This window comes from Dermacentor albipictus, chromosome 10 (genome assembly GCF_038994185.2).
Source record: "Dermacentor albipictus isolate Rhodes 1998 colony chromosome 10, USDA_Dalb.pri_finalv2, whole genome shotgun sequence".
Taxonomy (NCBI): Eukaryota; Metazoa; Arthropoda; class Arachnida; order Ixodida; family Ixodidae; genus Dermacentor; species Dermacentor albipictus.
This window is the reverse complement of record NC_091830.1, coordinates 18,765,572-18,787,150: the sequence shown is the minus strand read 5'-3', so window position 1 is coordinate 18,787,150 and position 21,579 is coordinate 18,765,572. Positions and strand designations below refer to the sequence as shown.

At 44.5% G+C, this 21,579-nt stretch overlaps 2 protein-coding genes across 4 annotated transcripts in view; one reads left to right on the top strand and one right to left on the bottom strand.

The window, feature by feature from the left end:
* Positions 1–82: 82 nt before the first annotated feature.
* On the bottom strand, positions 83–10,944 carry LOC139050612 (NADH dehydrogenase [ubiquinone] 1 beta subcomplex subunit 8, mitochondrial-like). Its single transcript, XM_070527195.1, has 6 exons — positions 10,885–10,944; positions 10,259–10,421; positions 7,411–7,634; positions 5,008–5,072; positions 3,108–3,207; positions 83–197 (listed from the first exon to the last, which is right to left on the bottom strand). Exons 1-6 carry the CDS (start codon positions 10,927–10,929, stop codon positions 138–140), a joined length of 657 nt encoding a protein of 218 aa, XP_070383296.1. The 5' UTR covers positions 10,930–10,944; the 3' UTR covers positions 83–137.
* The window catches only part of LOC135911493 (RNA-binding protein Unr-like), a 46,455-nt gene continuing 35,271 nt past the window's right edge, over positions 10,396–21,579 (top strand). For 2 of the 3 annotated variants that reach the window (XM_070527194.1, XM_070527192.1), the window contains exons 1-7: positions 10,396–10,489; positions 13,627–14,116; positions 16,193–16,312; positions 18,088–18,184; positions 18,961–19,115; positions 19,953–20,264; positions 20,765–21,024. In XM_070527194.1, the coding sequence (XP_070383295.1) occupies positions 14,096–14,116; positions 16,193–16,312; positions 18,088–18,184; positions 18,961–19,115; positions 19,953–20,264; positions 20,765–21,024 (965 nt within the window). In that variant the 5' untranslated portion in view covers positions 10,396–10,489; positions 13,627–14,095. Of the gene's footprint in view, positions 10,490–10,625; positions 10,763–13,626; positions 14,117–16,192; positions 16,313–18,087; positions 18,185–18,960; positions 19,116–19,952; positions 20,265–20,764; positions 21,025–21,579 lie in introns of those variants that run through there. The other variant, XM_070527193.1, reaches the window with a different exon arrangement.

Below are 21,579 nucleotides of genomic sequence, written 5' to 3'. Positions count from 1 at the left end.
AGATGTATGGGCATGTCGGAAGCTGTGAAGACCAATAGTACACTTCTTTCTACAACTGTGTATAAATGAGACAGATGCCAAGAACAATGGATAACCTATCTTTAATGTTCGAACTGCAGCGAACCTGCACATAAACTCTACTCCACCGGATCAAAGGTATAGTGGACGACTCCATCGTTTGGCCGTTGTGGTGGACCCTGGAAAAGCATCAAACAGCAGTTTGTTACAGAAACCTTGAACATTTTTTGGCAAATTACGAAAACGAAAATATGGGCAACAACAACAGAGGCAGTCAGAGGGACAATATTTAACAGTTTTCAAAAGAGCTTTCTCTGTTCATCCCGACGCTTTGGTTCAAGTATGCCTAACAAGTGCATGTATGAATGCGGCTGAGCACTTACTAGCCAAATCTCGCTGTGATGACGCCCTCTCTGTCACGCGCCTGCCAGTTCTTAAGTGCACATTGCTGCACGTGCATGATTTTGATCCCTGCCAGTTCAGGACACAAAGTTCAGGACACAAGTTCAGGACACAGTTTGTAAGGGTGAGGCTGAGCATAATGTGGTGGCCTGACAATGACAGCAGCCATCAGTGACCATACACTGCGTACTTCACAGATGTTCTGCAAACATACTGTCACAATAATTTGTTTGATGTTTGTTTTACATTTTATGCATATTGTTCTTAGTGCAATTTTACTGTGCTAGTTTTGTAACATTTAATGAAGTTTTCATGTCAATGTTTGTTTTTGTTTCTAAAGTTCTTTTTTATGCATATTGTACCCACCCCCTCTATAATGCCCAATGGGTCTTAAGGGCATGTCAACAAATACATAAAATAGATGACCTTAATGATGATGGCCGTCGTCACCGAATTAATAGAGTATCCTTTCACTTGTTTGTCTTGTGTAAGATCATGAGTTGACCAGGCATCTAGCTCTAAACTATCATTATGTTGCACCAAATAAGTGTAAAAAAAGCCTTTTTTTCACCAAGCTAAGCGTATACAAGCTTTATATTTCACGCTGTTTAGAAACTTGATAATATTTCGTATTTAATTTGGAAGTTTTGCTGTCTCAACACCCCCAAGTTTCTTGCTTCTTTTTTTATGCTTTAGCATTAGGAGTGCCAAAGTAGAAAAAGTGTATATGTGCGTGAAGTGTGGAAAGCCAGTCACGTGGTAGGGGTGGTTCATGTGGTGGAGGTATATATACACACACACATACATATATATATATTACACACACATTAGGGGTGTGGGAATATAAAAATTTTCTAATATTTAGCATCGAATATCAAATTAGCAAGTTGGTTTATTGTAACATGTTGGAACACTGCAATTACTTTGTCATTGATAAAAAGATTAAACTAGCAAGTCATTATACTAAAAGATTGTGTATTTGGCTCATGTTAGCTTTCAAAAGTTGAGTAATTTCCACTGGTTGTCTGTCCTCGCAAACCTGAGCCTTATTATAGCGCATCAATTTCCCGTACACTCAAAGGCGTTTGACCCTGTATCAGCTGTCACTCATCGCATTTGCTTTCAAGCAATAAGCTCAGGATTTGGGGTGGAATGTGCAAAAGAGTGCACCCTCGCTGTTTGCAAACCCGTGCCCCTTGCTACTGAGAGTGGATTTCCTGCAAAGCTTAGACGTTCAGTGGCTAAGTGTGCTTTACAGGCGAAATTTCATTAGCAGCATGAAATTGTCGCAAAATTCAGCACAAAAGCAGGCAGTTTCTTAGATAAGATAGAAATAAACGCCAAAAACCATGCTTACTTCCACAGGGCCAGCAATATATTCAATTTGTTTCAAATATGCATATCCAATTGTATATCAAAAATTTTTATGAATATTCGCACACCCTTAATATATATATATATAAATATATATTATGTGCACACAGTCAGTTGCACTTCGCTCCTTGAAGAGGCAGGATGTGTGTTGAGCGAGTTCCTGAAGAACGCAGCTTAAACCTTCAATCCGGGACATCAAAAAGGAGCGATGTAATGCTAATGCATTTCAAATCGCCACTGAAATTTTTCTTTGCAATGCTTCATTTACAGTGTGCTAATATAAACAAGCAGTTGACCAGGGTGCTCATTTACATCGCTCACAGAATTTCAAGATTTTGATGTAGTTTGTGCAACTTTGTTGATTCAGTAGACTTGTGACTCTACAGCTGTTGAAGCTGCCCATGTAGCGGCCCCCATGCTATTGACCATGGGTTCAACGGCCTTCCAAATGCCCATGAAACACTAGTACATGTATAACAGCCCTGTAATACATGGGCCTTGTTACAGAAGTTAATTGAGGGACCTCTAGCACTAGTTGTCTATGGGAGCTGCAAATATTGCAGTTCAGCAAACAGGAATGACTTGCCTAAACTTTGTCCTTCTGACTTTAAACAGCTTTCTCATTTTAAAATTGATCATTTTTCAACAGCATACTGCGCTGCATATGAAGCAATTAGAAGTGATTGGGCATGTGTGCAAAGAGCGATTGCCTTGCTGTGTTTAGAAAATGACAAAAATCTTGAGAACTTAGAAACATAAAGCTTAATAAACAATGTCCCAAGAACGCCTGAAGCCACAAGCATTATGATCAGGCAAATACAGTCAAGCCTCATTTTAGCAAACACAGACATAGCAAATTATCAGATATAACAAAGTAAATATAACATGTTTCTTCCCAGGGGTGGGCAGCACAACCCGAATGAAAGACAAAAGGAAATGCATGATATGGATCGTCCGGGCAGCGCTGCCCACCCCTAGGAACATGTTCAATCACAACTCCCCTAGCTTGCCATGTTAAAAACTTTCCTTGCCGATATTTAGTGTATTACCGGTTATTTAGTGTAATATCGTGGATATATAGCTACTATAGTGGATATTTAGTGTAATATCGGTTATTATGAAGGTATTTTTATATCAGATCCCACTTCGTTATAACAATACTCAACTGTACACGCACCAACCACCTTTTCCATGATGGCTGAAGGGTCGCAAGGCCAGACTTCCCTGTAGTCATTTCTGTGAGGAACTCTATGCTCTAATACACCCTGCTAAATGCCAAGCCATGATGCTTTGCAGCTGCGCGCACTACATACCAGGTCTACACCAATCTTTGGGAACTCTGGGCGGTTGAAGAGGTTGCTGAGGTACCAAAAGCCAATCACTGTGCCCAGAAACATGGCTATCTGCTTCCACCTGATGAACAATATAAAAAAAAAAGAGGGGGCTCGTTAGCATTGACCCAGAGACACACAATCAGGTGCACAGTGAATGACCAGTAGCAAGTGCGATGGCAGAGCAGATGTTTTTACTTGTCAAATTACTACACACTGGACACCATAGAATTTCTTAAACCCCATTCATACAGGCAAATTTAGTGACACTTACCATGAGCGCACTTCACTGCAGTGTAGCAGCATACCGTGAAATTCCAAGCAAGTGCCCCTACTCATGCAAGCACCCCCTGTCCACTTTCGAGTGATTTGAAATTGATGCCAATTACAGAGCAAGCGCCCCCTCCCTTTCATCACCCTGTTCACCAATCCATGCATTTTCACCGGACCACTTGGATGGTTCTTTTGGCACTCTTTTTACGAAATTGCATATTCAATTGCATAACATGATGCAGTTTAGTGAGAAAGAAATTTATTGTTTAGCCACACTTCTGCCGAGGTGATAGTACACCTCGGTCGTCAGTCGTCGTTTTGGTCAAACGTGCGAGGTGTCACATGCGAATTAAGCACGAGACACAAGCTGCAATTTTGCATGCAAGCTGTCATACGGTGATTCGAGACACTAGGTACGAATAAGCGAGCGGCGGGTAGCTCTGCCCAGAACAGGTGCCGCTGCATGGACGTTTGGAATGACTTCGCAAATAAAGCGAAGACAAACATGTTTGCACAGCTCTCTCATCAACAAAATGCCAATATAAACAAGACTATGTGAGCAGTGTAGACATGTTTCCGCAAGGCCACATCCGCAGTTTTGGCTCCGTTGATGGCCGCTGATGACTAGGAGCCGGCAGGTCTAGCTTGCTGGGCCGTCAAATCGGGAGTCCGGTGGCGCTTGGGATGCACCCGCATGCAGCTTGTAATGAAGTGCCTATGTTGGTCAGCACAATGTGTACACAATTATGTCATGCTTAAATTGCAATACATTGGATTTTACCGATGCCGGTGGAAGTAAACGAGCAAGCCAGGCGAGCCTATGATCGCTGAGAGACGGTATATAGGCCTACCTCGCTGGCTGCCGGATTTGGTGCCGACAGCCCTTGAATTTCACTTTGTGACCAAGCAAAGGCACCCCTGCAAACTTTCTTGGATTACCTTGGGGGGGGTCTCGGGATTTTACGGTACTGCTACACAGAAAAGGAAACAGCCATTCCTAACTTATGGCAACCTAGATGGGTAAATCAGCTGGCACATTTTATACAGTGGAAGTCCGTTTGTATGTTTCTTAGGGTACGAAGAAAAGAGAGTGCATGGTCCGCGAAAATGTAAGATTCCAGTGCACAAGCACTATAGATAAAGCAGAAAGCAATTCCCACACAAAACCTAATTCGAAGTTGAATAGAAAGCCAACGCACCAGTGAAAACCCATTAAACAAAGCTCATTATCACTGCCTGGTGGCCAGATTGAAGTTTTCCAAGTGCTGTTTTTAGCTCCAATGCACTTTTATTTTGCAGACACTGCAAACAATAAGAAATTCATGTTGTGCATACTAATTCACCCATTGCTACTGCCGTCAATCCTTCGTGCAGCAGCTCATCACCAAAGTGCGCTTGCTCATAGTGGCACTAAACTTGCCTGCCCCCTAGACCTCTACAATGTCTCTCATAAACTATTTTGCAGTTCTGGAATGGTAAAACCAGTAATTTTTAATTAGCGTATGTGTCACCAGGTGGCATAAATGCCACTGAACGATGTCTTTGCTGCCAGTGGATGCGTTAGCATTTGTGAAGCAGGGCTGCAAACTTGTAGTACTTTAGTACTTACATTGGAGTACGTTGCCTTTGCAAGTCTAGTCTTTCGAGGGTGTACGCATCCATGTAGATGTTAATCTAGACAGAAAGAAAGGAAGGGGTCAAATTAAACTTTTGCGGCACTTTGATAGCTGGCAGCAAGTTGTGGGACACTGCTAAACAGCAGTCAAGTTATCAAAGCTTGCTTAGGCTACGTAAAAGAATTCCACAGCCTCTCGCTGGGGCCTCATTGGAAATTTCAATTATGCCCTTGAACCCAGATGCACCAAACATTTTACCAGGGCTGACAATTATGTTTTTATGTGTTTGGGCATAGTATGCCCAAACACATAAGGCTTACATAAAACATTTATAATGCATTGCACAAAACCATTTTCATTTTCCTGCGACCAAGTTACAATGCGCCACTAATAACATTTACACTCAAATGGTGCCGACACTAAAAATTATTGCTTAGGCTTGGATTCCAGGAAAAGAATGCTAGCCAATGCATGACTAAATTCTATAAATTTGGAGACATCATTCAAAATTATGGCGTTTTTCACTGGTCGATCTGGAGCAGCCGCCTGAATCCTCGAGCGAGCGCTCGGCTTTCACCAATCCGAGTCTGCCAGTGGAGCACACGAACGCTCAGCGGGAGATCACACAGGAAGTCTGCGTGCACGTGACACAAACCGGTTCCGCAAACTATGCCCAACACAATGTTGTGCGTACCGACCGGGTACCGATTTCGCTTGAAGACGGAAGTGACGCCATGTGATGCGTTCTATTTCCGCCCGAATCCGCGTCTCGGCGGCGGAGCAAGTGAGAGCGATCCGGCGCGGAGCGAGTTGATCCGAAACGACCAGTGGAACGCATGAACCCGCTCCAGATCGACCAGTGAAATTCGGATTCGTTGCCGCGGAGCAAAAAATCCTGCTCCGAATCGACCAGTGAAAAACGCCATTAGTGTTCTGGCGAAGGTTCATGCAGCTCGGTGGTTTGGCGCAAGATGGTGCGATTAGAGCAGCACTTCCATCCCTGCATAATAACTAGAGACTCGATTTTTTGGATTTTACTGATAAATGCCAAAAACTAGTTTTAGGGATTCGGTTTAAATAACTATACATAAAAAAATCTGAATTTAGGAATTCGTCATGATTCAGAACACTGAGCCTGCGCAATGTGACCAGACCCTCTTAAGCGAGTTGGGTGCTTAGGCCCCCTTACTCAAGCTCGGGTGGTACAAAAGCTCCAGTGCATGTTGGGATACAATGCGCCACTAATAACATTCACACTCAAATGGCGCCGACACTAAAAAGTATTGCTTAGGCTTCACTGGGGTTCACTGGAGGAGCAGATTTTCTTTTTGCCAGCCTCACTTGAACCTCGTGCGAATAATGGGGGGCCTCGCCAACGGGGCGTGGGAGAGCTTTGTGCCGCAACCATTCATGACCACTCTTCCTGCATATTGTTGTCGGCTTATGCGTCCGTCTGTGAAAAAGGAGAGTAGGATGTGGTAATGGGGATTTATGCACACCAAGGAGACGTCATTAGTGCATGACTACTCGTGGACGCGAGCAGGGTGAGGATAATACGAGACAGCCCATTTCAAGAGGCAAAAGCCAACTGGCCATTGTGGATAGAGTAAGATTCTAGAAATTTAGTCAAGAGTTCGACGAAAGTTCGTCTGGTCAGGTAACGTGATGATGAAGAAATTGTGGTCACTGACCAAATCAAGGTGAAAATAACACAGAGACGTTTCGGGACCCGTACGGGTTCCTTGATCACACTCAAGGAACCCGTACGTGTAAGTGTGATCAAGGAACCCGTACGGGTCCTGAAACGTCTCTGTGTTATTTTCACCTTGACTTGGTCAGTGGCCGCAATTTCTTCATTCTAGAAATTTGCAGGGGTCCCCGTCTTTTTTCACAGGCCAGCTTCGAGGCATTCTTGAAATAGACGCACTACAAGTGCGTATGGTCATACACAGCGTGCACCGACCTACGTGCCCATCCTATGCTCTTGTGCTTCTTTGCAGTGCTACTGCAACAGATGCAGGGCAGCAGGATTCAAGTGTTGCTTGCACATGATTGGCAGCGCGTGAGACGGATTGTGCCAGCGATCACTCAAACCTTATTCCACCTTAACATATATTTGTATGTTTTTGTAATAATTTGCCTCCTGCATTTATAACAATAAAGCTTTCTATTTCCTTCCCGAAATAAATATGCACGAGCAGCTTTTCAAAGGGCCGAAAATGCAGTCAAGGCAGTATTGTAAGAGAATAGGTACCTATAAATGCAGAATTTTTCAAGGAAAATAAGTGCCGATAAATGCCTACCGAATTTAAATAAATATAGGTGCTGAAAAATTCAGTCGCAAATTATAACTTATGCTAGCTCCAGATAACGTAAGAACATCCTCTTGCTCTTACCGGCTCGCCGTAATTCCGCCTCAAGTAGGGAAAGTCGTAGTCCTCCTCGGGGTCCCTGCTTCCTGCCGGGACCGTGGGAATCTTGGGGTAGTCGCCCCAGGTGAGGCCCTCACTCTGGTCACGCACCTTGTAGTCCTCGGGCAGCATCCTGTACTTCTTGGCGGCCGCTCTCAACTCTTCCTCCGTCTGTGGTGCCGGCTTGGGGCACCAGTCCTTGTTCCAGTCTGCAAGCAAAAAAAAAGGCCACAAAAAGATCAAGATTCATTTACAACAAAGACAAAGTACAGGGTTGGAGGCCATCCTGGCAAGAAAGCTGTGAGCCTGACAAGGCCAGGAGGCCACCATACAGACAACAGCAGCAGAGAGCGCTGGTGCAGAACAATGAGTGCACTGAAATGTTAGCTTCATCTAGTACATTAGGCACATGTGGACGCTATTCCCAAATCTCACTTTGTATTATATGCGGGTCTGTACATTATATGTGCATTTTTACAGTAGCTTGTATCAAAAAAAGGAAAATGAAAGTGAATGAAAAGACAACTTGAAGACAACTACATGAATTCCCATGTAGGGTCCTTGTAAGGTTTTTTTTTTTACAAATAAATAAATAAGTAAATAAGTAAATAAATAAAGATCAGTTCAGCTTTCAGACACCTGTGGCAACTCCTTTGAACGTCCAATTTCATTACACTATTCTCTTATTTCAGCACTTCTGTTAAAAAAGAATAGTTAATTGTCCCTGTGATTTCCCTGGTTTCATTGCCCATTTCTGACTTTGTAGTAATTTTGCTGAAACTGAACTGAAATTCGTGGGCAGTTCAGTTTCTGGCTCAATACTGGCTGCCTCATCTGGCGGAACATTCTAGCTCTTGCCGCCCTCACATTCACAATAAAGAACATAATGGAGACTTTGGAATATCCTATGTAGTGAGCCATTCCAGGAAGCTAAACAAGCCGAATGAAGACAGTTGAAAGGAGTGCATTACAAAAAGTTCGTGTACATTATATTCAGTCAGTAGAGCCTTCAGTTAGCATGTCCCTTTGACAAGATGGATTAACTTTAACCACATTTTTGAGGATGCCCTTTGAATCATCCCTGTGAAAAAACATGAAAAACATCAGGCTCATAAAAAACATCAGGCTATTTTCTAATTGTTTTGGGTTTCACATACTAGATGGACATATTTGTCTACATTTTCAGCAGTAGTTTGAAAAACAATGGAAAGATTCTTGCTCTTCGGACTCCTCTGTTGCTGTAGCCGTTGCAACCAGAGTACCAGGATCAAAAAGAAGCGTACAGGCTTCCAAGTGGGCTCTTTTTTTTTTTTTCACATACCACTGAAAATTGAAAAGCAGAACCATTCAATGCTGTGCTTAGTTTTCGAGGGCCAAGTTCAAAGGCAAAAATATTCAAAATCTGAGTGCTAAAATATGCAAGAGAGCACTCCACATTCCTGCTCGTTCTAAACTTCTATTATGCTCACCTTCTAGTTTTTTACCACATCTGACATGGAAACCGTCAGAGAACAAAATGAATCAGACATTTTGTAAATGTGGTGTCTTTAGTAGATTTTGGAGCAATTTTCTTACAACAAGCACAGCGGAATGCTGAAAGAGCGGAAGGTGTTAAAACACAGTGTCATGTGTGCCTTACTTACTGTGCCCTGGCCTTCCATTTATATGCTCTGCTTGTGGTTTTGCCCTTGAAAGCAGTCGCAAAAGTCACCTTTTAACTTGGCTTGCTTAGACTAACAGGAACACCGTGGCTAACCAGTGATGTTCCGCGTGGGGAATTTTTCCTTTTTCAAGAAATTTTCAGCCATAATGTAGGACCAAAGGGAATCTTTCTGATATTAAAGGGAATTTTAGATTCATGGAGCAAATATTAAAATTATGCCAGTGAACGAAATATATCGTTGATCCACAGCATGTCACTGTCAGTGCACGGGCTTAACTGGGAGTTGGTCAATTTCTCATTCTTATACTCTGCATTGTCAAACAGCCGATATGCTGTTTCATAAAATTAAACCTGTACTTCAAAGTGTTGTGTTAATGCAAAAGTTAAACCACTAAGAATCGAAAAGATGCTTCATGGCATCAGTAATAGTCGATGCTAAAGAGCAAAATGCGCGGAAGAGATGTCCGGAAGCGAACAGGGCACCACATTAGAAATTAAGTTCTCACATCATACTGTCCAACCAATGTAGAATCATGTAATGTTTTTCAACGTGAGTTTTTCTTTTTTTATCTAATTTTTGTGGCTGTCAAGATACTTCATCAAAGATTATATCTGCGTTTGTATGTATGTGCAGGGAAGTTTGTGGGAACTTAATTCGAGTCATGGCGGGGAAAAGTGCTGGAAATAGGGAACTTTCATGTCTAGGAATGAGAATTCTCTGAAGTACGAGAATCACTGTGGCTAACCACAGAACGGGAAGCAGAATTCGCAAACATGCGCCAGATATACATTATTTTTAATTGCAAGCGTTCTCTGGCTGTGTGCTAGAAGTTCGAAAACGTCTGAAAGCGCGCTTCAAGCATGATACAGTACGACACAATTTCAGAACGTGAAACCGTGAAGACCTTATTGACGAAACTTGCCGTAGTTCCGAGTCACTCCTCAACGTGGGAAAAACTCGGAAGCAGCAGCCGGCTTCTTTTGGTGGAGTTTGGCAGACAATACCCCATATTTGTTCACTAAAACTCGTGTGCTTGATCGAGCAGCCGGCAGAGAGTGAACTTCCAATATCCCCGTGCAAAATTCAATCCTCCCTCTTAGCATACCTGCGTTCCGTGCGAACGCCGGGTCAACGCATAGCATGAAATAAACTACATTACAGATACTTACGGGCTGATCGGCATGATGCGATCAGTGGAGCCTTCAGCTGGTACCGAACAATTTGCCCGAAACGACCGGACCGACCTACGAGGGCGGCCATCTTTCTCGATCCTTGCCCGTGACGTAAAGGAAGTCCAGCCTGGTCTAGCCACCGGAAATGCCGAGACGGGCCCTGGCGGATAAAAAGTAAACTTCGGGAGCCAACATGGCGGCATGTCGTCCGTGGTGTGCCGTGGAGAGGTAATTTCTGCATTTTCTTTGCGCTCTGTCTCCGCTAGAAACCTGCTCGAGTCCACGTCAAGAGCCGCATTTCGATCCCGGTTTGCGTTTCTGACCCTCTGTGTCCAGCAGTTCGCTGTTCCTGCCCTGCTGCCGGCGCTCTTCAGCGCAGTGCTTTGCCATTCCCTTGTTCAAAAGGAACTCTCTCGTCTCTTTCCCCATGCCAGCTGAGAAATGTGTCGAAATGAGGTTGCTGTCGAAAAATCGAGAGGCTTCGCGATACGCTTGCAAAGGGTGAGAACGTCCCGTTACCAAGACCGGCAGACCGCCGGAATTTACTCGCGTTCTATTCGTCGACGTTGCCCGAACGAAGCGACGGCCGGGTACTACAATAATCATGTGCGCCGTAGACTCACCACCTCGCCGGTAGGCTTATCGTGTTCACGTCGGGCCCGTCCCATAGCATTCCGCCTAGGTCTGGCTGACTTTGTAGCGCTGTGTATGCCTTTACGCGACTGTCACCGACGCCTTGACACACTTTTCGGACCTCGACAAACTGACCGGGCCGCACCGGGACCGTTTTTCGGCGACCTCTCCGATTTACGTTGTTTCGCACTCGTCACGGCGCTGATTAGTCAGTACCGTGCGTGCACCCGTCGTTGCTGTATGCATGCGGTTCCTTGCGATCTCGCGGCGTTTGAGAACTTGCTGTAAGAATTTTATAACAACAAAAAAGAAAGCTTGAACTTTGAGGCGATAGTGGCTTGCACTGTTCCTTCGTAGACGCGGAGTTCTCTCGCGGCATGATTCAGCCTGACGTAGCAACAAGCCGGACGTCCCGATTATCCGCATCAGCGTGATTCCTCGGTTTTAATAGTGGGGGGTGAGCCTGGGAAAATACTCGTGAGTCCTGCCGCTTGTCCGTAAGACTTGTAGTTATCGGGAACTGTAAGGCGGTCGTGAATTTTACCCTCTTTTCCAAACTTTTTTTTCCTCGAGGCCGTATTGCTTAGTGTGGCTGCGAACATTTTTTCTTGCTTTTTATCTGTTTGCTGTCTTGGAGCTCGTAAGCGGGATTTTATTCGTCGGCATATTTTTCGGCCGCTTACGGTTCTTTACGCTGAAAAAACAGCCACTACGAAGACGGTGTCGGTGCATCACTATTTTCTTGCGAGACCATTGCTCCACCCCAGGGCATTTCACGAACTTTGGCAATCTGATGCCTTAGTGTGCGCATATTGGTATTTCAAAGTTGAAAAAGATGCAGTTTGTTGTTGTAAACAAAAAATACATTTACATAGGCATATCTTTAGTCACAATAACAATCACACTTGTGGGTAATGCTCAATACTATTCTTAAGTTATGGTTCAACGACATTTCCTCGAGCACTGAACAATGCAGTTCATGCTTTTGTGTGTGTGTGTGCTGCTGTTTTGAAGAATGCCATGCTGCTGCAGCAAAGCTTGTCTGTGCTCTGCTGCCCACCTAGTTCATAAATACTGGTGAATGTAGTGAAACGCCATTGTGTGTCGTACATTCCTTTTGGGGTCCGTCTTAGGTGTTTGCGCTGTAAGTTTATGTTCGGAATGTCAGTGAACTCAGTATTGCTTGTTTAATAGTAGCATTGAAAGCGGTCACGTGAGTCAGCTAAGAAGCTGATCCTATGAGGCATGTGTGAGTTATATAGATACCTGCAGCTACAGTAGGATCCTAATACCATGAAAATGGTTAATGCAGCTGTCAGTTTGACGTGTCAACAAACAAAAAAAGGTGGGAAGTGACTAAAGATGAAGGTGGATGGTGGTGCATGGCCGTTCTTAGTTGGTGGAGCGATTTGTCTGGTTAATTCCGATAACGAACGAGACTCTAGCCTATTAAATAGGTGCGGGGTTCCCAGCACCTTACAACCTTCTTAGAGGGACAAGCGGCTCCTAGCCGCACGAAACAGAGCAATAACAGGTCTGTGATGCCCTTAGATGTCCGGGGCCGCAGGGGGCAAACAAGGGAAACCTTAGGGGGCAAACAAGGGAAACCTTAGGGGGCAAACAAGGGAAACCTTAGTACAGGACGTGTTGCTTAGAAATGTGCAAGAAGGTGACTTCACAAGGAGAGCATGTCACACAATACCACTATTGACTTAATGAAAAGAAGACATCAGAACAGCGAATATTTTTTTGTGTGTGTGCAAGCACTATAAATAGACAGTGCAAACATTGTGGCACGTCTTTTCTTTTGCTAGCTTCGTCAGGTGTACATGTTTAAGAAACTTGAATGTGGGGGGCCATGTTCTCTGTAAGGCATTCTGTGTTTCGTGCCGATAAAAAGAATGCTCAGTACGGGCCCGGAACTTAAATGCAGAGGCTTTTCTTTGTCAGGGCCCCAAAAGAGACGTCCCTCTAATTGAAACATTGAAGGGGGGTTGTGATTAGCTAGTTAGACCAATGTTCATGAATTGATACAGTTAATTACAAGGTTATGCAAAGTTTGAGTGGTCAGACTATTTTCGTTTGCAAGGTTCTGCTGTACATCAGCCACAAGACGTGCGCCTTTATTGAAAGGTGTGTTAATGTGCACTTTAAAAGTTGCAGCAATTCTATGCCACATGCTTTGCACTCATAAAGGGATGATGCTTCAAATATGTGAAGGTTGCAGAATACTCATATTTTAATTTGATAGTAAAGTCAATCTTGAATAGCCATTTTGTTTGTGACATGATAACACAGGATGAAATTCGATGACGTGTAGCATTAAGACTAGGTGTTATGACGTTGCTCACACACGTGCACAAAAAGCGCTGCAAGCATTTATTTTTGGCTGCACTCACATGCAGTGGCCGCAGTGATTGTAGAAACTAAACAAGCCAATTTCAATGTGTCATTCATTTGTCGGCTGGTAACTCAAAACTAGTTCTAGAAAAAAGTATTGTAAATTATTAAAGTTGCTGTGGCGATGCCAGTACCTTTTCTAGGGTTTAAAAGGTTTGGTCCGTCACTTAATGCAAGAAAATAAGTTATATCTTTTCACTCGGCAACCTTTGATCTTTGAATACACATTTATGTGCCCCTAACGTATCGTAGCCAAGAGTATCTACAGTGTAACTAAATTATTCATGCACAGCTTGCTTGAGTCTGACGTGTGGCTTTTTTTTTTTTTTCAGCAAAGCTCACCACTAAAATAATTCAAAAATTGAAGCAAAACTCCACCACCGAAAGGCACTCACACGACAGATCTGGTCCGATTGATCCACATTCCACGGAAGGAAAGAAAGTAAACCGATTTCACCCTTCATTAGTCTGAGAAGCTGCCAAAAAAAAAAAAGAGGAAAAGAACAGGTTAAAAACGCTGCCGCGTCGTCCACAATTGGAAAGCTCATCAAGCAGCAGCAGCATCAGTTGTCGAATTTTCCGGCCAAAAAAAGAAAAAAAAAGCAAGTTTAAACAGTGCTCCAGTTTTTCCATCAAGAAGTTTTCTCTCTCAAAGAAGGAAAGGAAGACGAAGATACGCACTGGCAAGAAGTCCACGAACCAGCATCGTTACAGCATCGTAATCGCTAAGCCGCACAAAGCAAACACCGTTGCCTGTCTTGTCAGCTCCGGCAGGTTCCGCACACACCTCCTGGTGCCATCATGGCCAGCGCTAAGTGGCAGGTGAGTAGGGGGCATCGTCGGGCTTGGTACCATCAAGTGGTACTAGGTGTGGGACATGTGGCACCGCCGAGCGCTACATTTGTGATATGTTAGGTAGATGTAAATGGAAGCTGTAGTGGGCATGGTACTACCAAGTGGTAGCGTTGTACACTGAGTTCAGGCGTTATTGTAAGTGGTACTTATTATGGTACACTGAGTACACATGGGGAGCCAGCATTGTCGGTGGTACCAAAAAGTAGTACTTAGTGTAGGACTTCAGTAGTAACGAGCGGTAGCATTGGATGTTCCATTGATAAAATATGTGGAGGTGGTATTGGTTATGATACCACCGAGTGGTACTATTTGTGGGACGTGTGTTGGATGTGGTACTACTCAGTCATTGTGATACATTGAGTAGATATAAGTAAACGGTGTTCTATACGGTACCACTGAGTGGCACTTAGTGTGGTACACTGAGTAGATATGGTGAGGCGGTATTGTGCCTGGTTCCACTGAAGGGCACTTGTGGTAATGTGGTAGTCTGGGTATGTGGAGGCAGTATTGCGCATGGTGCCACAATGTGGTACTTACTGTGGGGCTTGAGTTGATAGGAACTGTTATTGGCTGCAGTGTCATTGTGTGGCGCATTGAGTAGACGTCGAGGTGGTGTTGGGGAAGTGGTACCTAGTGCGGGATATGATCTTCTACACACAGTGCAAAGAAGGATGGTGGAACCAAGAAAGGGTGCGAAGCACTGTGTCATTCTTTTTTTGTGTTTCGTCCTTGTTTGATCTGTACATAGATCATGGATAACCAGCTTGCCCAAGCCACCAGTCTAGTGTCAGACATTCACTAGGAATGGAAGGGGGGCATTGAACTTGGCACCGAGTGGTACTTAGTGTGGTACTTTGAGTAGGTATAAGTGGGAGCAGTGCTGGGCATGGTACCACCCAGTAATGTCCCTAGATAAGTTTCAAGGCAGTGCCATTCTCCCTTTCCTGCTCCTCTACTCTTCGTACATAGAATGCCGCTAGCATCTTCCAAATTTGAGACCTCTCAACATGCATGAAAAAGCAAATAGCTTCTAGATTGTGTTGTACCACATTTGTTCTCAATAGTAATTCTGAAACTGCATTCCGTGCAGTAAATCCTTATTCATACATATTTTGGTGTAGACCATGCTGTGTGAAAAAGCCTTGGAGCTTTTTGAGGATGCTAGTGATCAATGTGGCTGCATAGAAATGCCACTTGATCACACTAAGCCAATCACATTTAGGCAATGGCGAGAGCGCATAAGGATGAGGAGGACAGCAATTAAATGGAAAGAATGGTGCTTATTTGAACTTGTTATTTAGGGACCTTACCAGCCTATGTTACTTAGAGTAGGGTGGTATTCTGGACTCTTGTATTCGACCACATTTCGAAATTCTGCCACGTTTCAGTGTTGAGCCGACTGTACAGGACGTAGCTGCCCTGTAAGGCCATCAGGTATAACATGACGGAGTTTGAGTGTTCATGAGCTCTGATCTTGGACGACCACATTCTTGAGATTTCACAGGACTAATGCCAGATGCACCAGTGCCCACTAGCAATGCAATTCTTGGTACAGTACCAAGCTGACTGCCTTATCATTGTAGGTCAGGAATACTGTCTCTCTTCAACACACACATCTTCTGCTAGACGCAGGAAGTCTCGTGAAAGTGGAAGCATCCGTGAAAATGATTGTTTGAGAAGATCACCCCGGAATAGCACCCTGTGCCTAGTAAGATTGTTTTGTTTGAGGATTTTGCTTTGACATGATCGTTTTTGCTTGCACCATTTCCGAGCCGTACCGAAGCTGCACATTATTCCACAGTGTCGAAAGGAAAGAACTGTGATTCTACTTCGTGACGCTTCCTCAATCTCTGCATATTTGCAGGCTGAAGTACTATAGCGCCAAACAGACGACACAGGAAGAAGAGACACGGACGAGCGCTTCTTCGTCTTCTCTTCTTCCTGTGTCTTCTTCCTCTTCTTCCTGTGTCGTCTGTTTGGCGCTATAGTACTTCAGTAATGCACCAACTAGCCCAACAAGAAGTTTTGCTGGAATATTTGCAGGCGTCTGGCGCTCAGCAGGGGGAAGACGAAGCCGGAGACCAAGCGTCATCCGGTTCCCCCAGGCAAAATGGAAAGCAAGGGAACGCGCATAGGGAGGCCGGCATTGTTGAAAAACTCCTGGTAAGCTCTTGCGTGCCTCCTTGTGATTGATGTAGACCTCATTACTCCAATACCCTGGTCACTTGCACACATTACAAGAGTGTTCAAACCGAAGGCATCGGAAATCTGCGAGCCCCGTCTGCTTGCTCCCATTGCAATTCCATGAGCTAGCAATGTGTTACATTTCGAATGTTGTCTGCTGCTTTTTATGATGTGGTGGATGTTGCGAACATTTGAGCCAGCAGCAGAGCCGTGCAGACCACATTCTTGTTGCCAGGGTGACGTGCGTCACTTTTCCTTGACCCCACTCAATTTCTTTGTGCAAGTCATGTCCATATCGCCGTAAGGCAGCAGCTAGCACGCAGTGACAGAAGAAACTTAAAATAACCAGCCAGCTCTTGAAATGCTGTCTTGAAAACACGCGAGGTGTGCTGCTCGCTGCAGCCAAGATGTGCACAAAACAAATGCGTCACTTATTTAAATTTGCGTCAGTCAATAGGAGCACTTCCTGTACGCCATGTGACTGCTAGTTATCCCTTTTCGCACTGGCTTTTGTTGCGTTTATTACTGCATGGATAAATAAAGTGTTGTGACTGTCTGAATCTACGTCAACTGAATGCCGCACTTGCGGGATCAGCTGTGCTATCACGAAGCCTGATTTTTGAAGACAACACACTAAAAAAGTCAATTTTTTTCAAATTCTGCTGTGTATTTCTTTTAAATAATTGTCCATGAGATAAAGGAAGGTTTAAGGATGCGAAAAAAAATTAATAAAAAATTTGAAATTCAGATTAAGTCGGCCATTTCATTGCCACAGGCCCCCTAAATTCAGAATTTTAAACGTTTTTGGCCAATATGAATTTCGGGCGATTCAAACTTTTACGCTGTCCCAAGGGATTCGTATCATCGAGATGCCACTGTTATAGTGCATAATGGTACTCAGCATGCCAAACTCAAATGGAACCATGTTTGAGTATGCAGGACGTTTGGTTTAACCACAGTGCACTCGTAGTTTTTGTCTGTTCCTCACTAGAGCATACCTGCCAAATCTCCCATACATTCCTTATAACGTTTAGGAATTGTGTCTCGATCTTATGAATGTTTTGTAAAGTTTGACAAAAAGTACTGTTGGAAGGTTTTGCTTCTTGGTAGCCAACTGTGTAGCCTTCAAGCCTTTGACGTTGGAAGTTCACTTGGGTGATACCTGCTTCGAACAAGTTTAGTCATTCGAGTTCCTGAGGCAGGCGAAATCAGTAACAACAAAATGGCCGAAAATGTTGTAGTGTGTTACTTGTCAATTTGTGCTGTTCCAAGTTTGCTGCTGTTGGTGTGCTCAGTCTAAAGGTAAAAATGTCATTGATACACGGTGTATATATCCCACGAAAGGTGGGTGCTTAAGGCAAACAAATAAAAATGTGCTATTGCCCCCTCCTGTTTCTTTCCCTTCTTGTGCAGTGTTGGTGGGTTATTTACCAATTTTATTATTCACAGGTTGGCAGGTATGTTAGAAGGGAACTGGCAAATGCTAGTTGGTAAGCGCAAATGTGTGCACCGTGGATGAAAGGGTTAATGCTTGGGCCAGGAGTGAATGTTGACTCTATACATAAAAAACATGTGACGCTACCGTGTTTACTCGCATAATGACTGCACCCTTTGAACATTGGCCATCGAACATTAGAATTCTTTTTGCTTTATAAAAATGTGCAGGACTGTCTGCTAAGCATTTGTGGTGCCATCTCGTGGCAGTACAGTGACGTAAACCCTACAATACTTGTCTTGCTTTGGCTTGGCTGCAGCACTCGTATGGATTCATCCGGTGCTGCGAGCGGTCGGCGAGACTGTTCTTCCACTACAGCCAGTTCACGGGAAACATTGAGCACCTGCGCATAGGAGGTGAGTCACCGTTGAGGAATTCAGGGGCTGTATTTAGCCCCCTATTCAGTGCCCCTCATAATGCCCCAAAGCGTAATAAGCTGGGATTGGCCTCTCGCCATGGTTGAAGATGTAAAATGAACAGAACCGGAACAGAAGTATTGTGTAACCAGATACACCCTGATCAGATGTCATACCCATGCCGTTGTGTAAGTGATTAGGCAGAAAATAAACAACAGAGTGACCACACTGAGGAACCTTACTGAGTCAGTAACATGGCAAGCCTCTGCTTTAATGTGTTTGCCAGATAAAGAACAAAGAGTAAAACACGGTTCCAGATTTAATTCATAAGCGCAAAGTTTGGACAGCTTGGTATACATTTCTAGCTCCTCTTTTAGTGCAGGCACCATATATGCTTCTCGCACCATTTGGACAATGTGTAATGCGCTCCGAAAACACTCGCATGTCCTCTGAAGCTGTTATCAAAGCTTCGTGTTGTCCACCCAGTCACCGCCTACGATACCTGCTGAAACAGGTTCGTTGAGCCGCACTGGGCACCATGCGCATCCATTGTAAACACTGAGGCGGCTGAAGCAATAAATGGACTTGTCACCATGGGATCAAACATGGCGGCGCCCACGGGATGACTGTGGAAAGGGTCTATAGTCTACCAGGAAAAACAAATAACAAATCAAGGTTGTCGGTTGCCCTCCCTTTATGCCTTAGGCTTGCTGAAATATGTGGTTGAGTGTGTTGTGCTTGTTGCACTGGTCAATCCTGTACATCTCATTGCCCAGACCCGGTGGAGTTCGAGATGACCAATGACCGAAAATCGGGAAAGCCCGTAGCCAGCGCCGTGGTTAAGATATCGTCCGAGGCCCTGTCCAGCGAGGTGCTTAGCGATGAGGTGGCAACGGGCTTCATCACGACCGAAGCCAAGGACGGTGCCGAGGTGAGTGACAAAGCATCTCCTTAGCTGTTAAATTTTGCTGCAATTCTGGGTGAGTTCCAGTACTTTCTATGGATGGCTAAATAGGTAACAAAGCAGATAGTGGCCACATTAAACGGACACTACACAGAAGAATGAGTTCAGTTTTTACTAATAAATTGCACTTTGAACAATATTAAAGAAGCCACTGTTGCCATGAGAGAAGAAAAATGGGTAGTGACGAGGGGGGGGGGGGGGGCGGGGGCTTATAAGTTCCTGCAGCAGCTTGCCGTGATGGCATGGATTGTGACGCCGTCTGCTTGTGCGTCATGATTTTTTTTTTTTTTAAGACATGGCCACCATTTTAACATTCTGAAGTCTAAGTATGGCAATTTTCAATAACTTTCACTGAACCACAAGAGCCCACATGTGAAAGAAAAAAAAAAAAACCTTGAAATTTGTGATGCTCGCCCTAACGTACCGCCACTGTGATTTTAGTATGAAATTTGAAAAAAGTAATGTTGGCCTTCATTTCTTCTTCTAATGATAAACCTTTTATATCAAGGTTTCAAAAATTGGGGTTCTGAAGGAATATATTTAATGTGTGTAAACCGATTGTTTCTCTTTTAGTGTCCAAATTTATTGTCGAAATTTAGTGTCGAAGATAGTCAAAATTTATCTAGAGCTCTCGACTACAGTGTCTCGCATAGCCACCATGTTGCTGTAAGAATCTAAACCCTAACACGAAGGAGTTACTGGAAACTAATCGGGGAGTGAGTCACCGACTGTGCTGCAGAAAAGTGCAGCAAAATCAAGAAGACCGAAGGTGTACATCTGCCTCGTTTTCTCATGTGCGCCCAGGGCCGAGTGGCATATGAGAGTCGCGGCGAGTGCTTCTTCCTGCCGTACACGGAGGAGGACGTCGAGGAGGGCTACACGCTGCAGCAGAACGACAGCGTGCGGTTCTATCTGGCCACCTGCAAGGAGACGGGCGCACCCTGTGCCAAGCGCGTGCGCCCCGAGAACGCCCCCGCCAAGGGCACTCCAGAAGCAGCCCGGGGGGCACGCAAGAGCCTGCCGTCACCGTCGCCATCTGGACAGCGCAAGCAGGGCGTCGTCTGCGCCCTCAAGGACACGTTTGGCTTTATCGAAAGGGGAGACGTCGTCAAGGAGGTACGGCTGTGACTCCCTGTTGCCCGAAAGCATTACTCAGACCAGGAGCAATATTCTCGGGGCGATCACTCTTGGGGACACAATCACTGATGTAATGCCCAAAGTATCATACGTGCTACGCTGAGTTTGATACTACTAAATCCTTATTTAAGCTCGAGAAACTTGATGCATAGCTTTTAGCAATGCTGTTCCTTTCTATATATATATATATATATATATATATATATATATATATATATATGCACATTGGAAGTTTTCCTATTGGAGATAGTACAGCAAATCAATTAGTAATTCATTTATAAATTAAGTAACATTTCCTTGTATTGGTTTTTGTACAAATATGCTCTCCATGCCCAAAAATAAAAGTTAACAAGTTGTTTTAGCTTACCTTGATGGGGAACTGTATTTGGGCAATACAGGGTCAAGAAATTGCGACACAGAGAAGCCATGTTGTGTTCCAATGTCAAGTGTGTGGCCTCGCGTTGTTCCCACTTTGCCAGATCTTCTTTCACTCGAGCGAGTGCGGCGACTTTCGGGCCCTATCGCTGGGCGAGGACGTCGAGTTCACTGTGCAACTTCGCAACGGCAAGGAAGTGGCATGCAACATCACGCGCCTGGCGCCCGGCACAGTGGTCTTCGAGGACGTCGACCCCGAGCTGCTCCAGGGCCGTGTGACAGTCGTGGCCGACAGGGGTCGGCCGTCACAGGCAGCCGCCGCTGATCCTCTGCCGGGACGCATTGTCTACACACAGGGCGAGGAGTGAGTGTTGAAGAAGGATCTGATATTTTGCTTTGGTTGGCACGGGGAGTGAGAGAAAGCAACTACGTTAGGCTCTCTTTTGGAGAAGCTCGTGTGGGTTTTCGCTCATAGGTTATACTACTCTTGTATGGATGAGTATTTTTCTCTTTTGTGACTTGATGAGCTTACGCAAGCACTACTGGTGTGCTTTGAATGTATGGTGCGAAAACAGTAGAATCCCACAGAGATATATTTCATTTAAGGGACCGCGGCAAAAGAATCTATGATCTGCAAAATGCAACATCCAATAATGCTGGCCCTTGTTGCACTACTGAGGAGACTGAAGCCTGTTCTCACCCAAAACCTTATATGAAGGAAACAAATTACGGTCAACTTTTAGTAATTCGACGCTGATGGGACCGACAAAATTCATGGAATTATCCGGTGGGTTAAATTAAACAGTGCAGAAAAAAAGGTCAGAACATGCTGATTCATTTGGCAGTATTTGCCGGATTCCAATGAGCCTGAATCAAATGTGTGCCCACTTACAATGTGTCCAAAATAGGTGACTAACAT

Excerpts from the sequence above, each read along its gene's own strand:
- LOC139050612 (XM_070527195.1), bottom strand. The coding sequence starts at position 10,929 with ATGGGACGGGCCCGACGTGAACACGATAAGCCTACCGGCGAGGTG. Across the intron at positions 10,422-10,884 it reads ATAAGCCTACCGGCGAGGTG|GGCCCGTCTCGGCATTTCCG; the intron begins GTGAGTCTACGG and ends TTTATCCGCCAG. Across the intron at positions 3,208-5,007 it reads CAAAGGCAACGTACTCCAAT|GTGGAAGCAGATAGCCATGT; the intron begins GTAAGTACTAAA and ends ATTGTTCATCAG.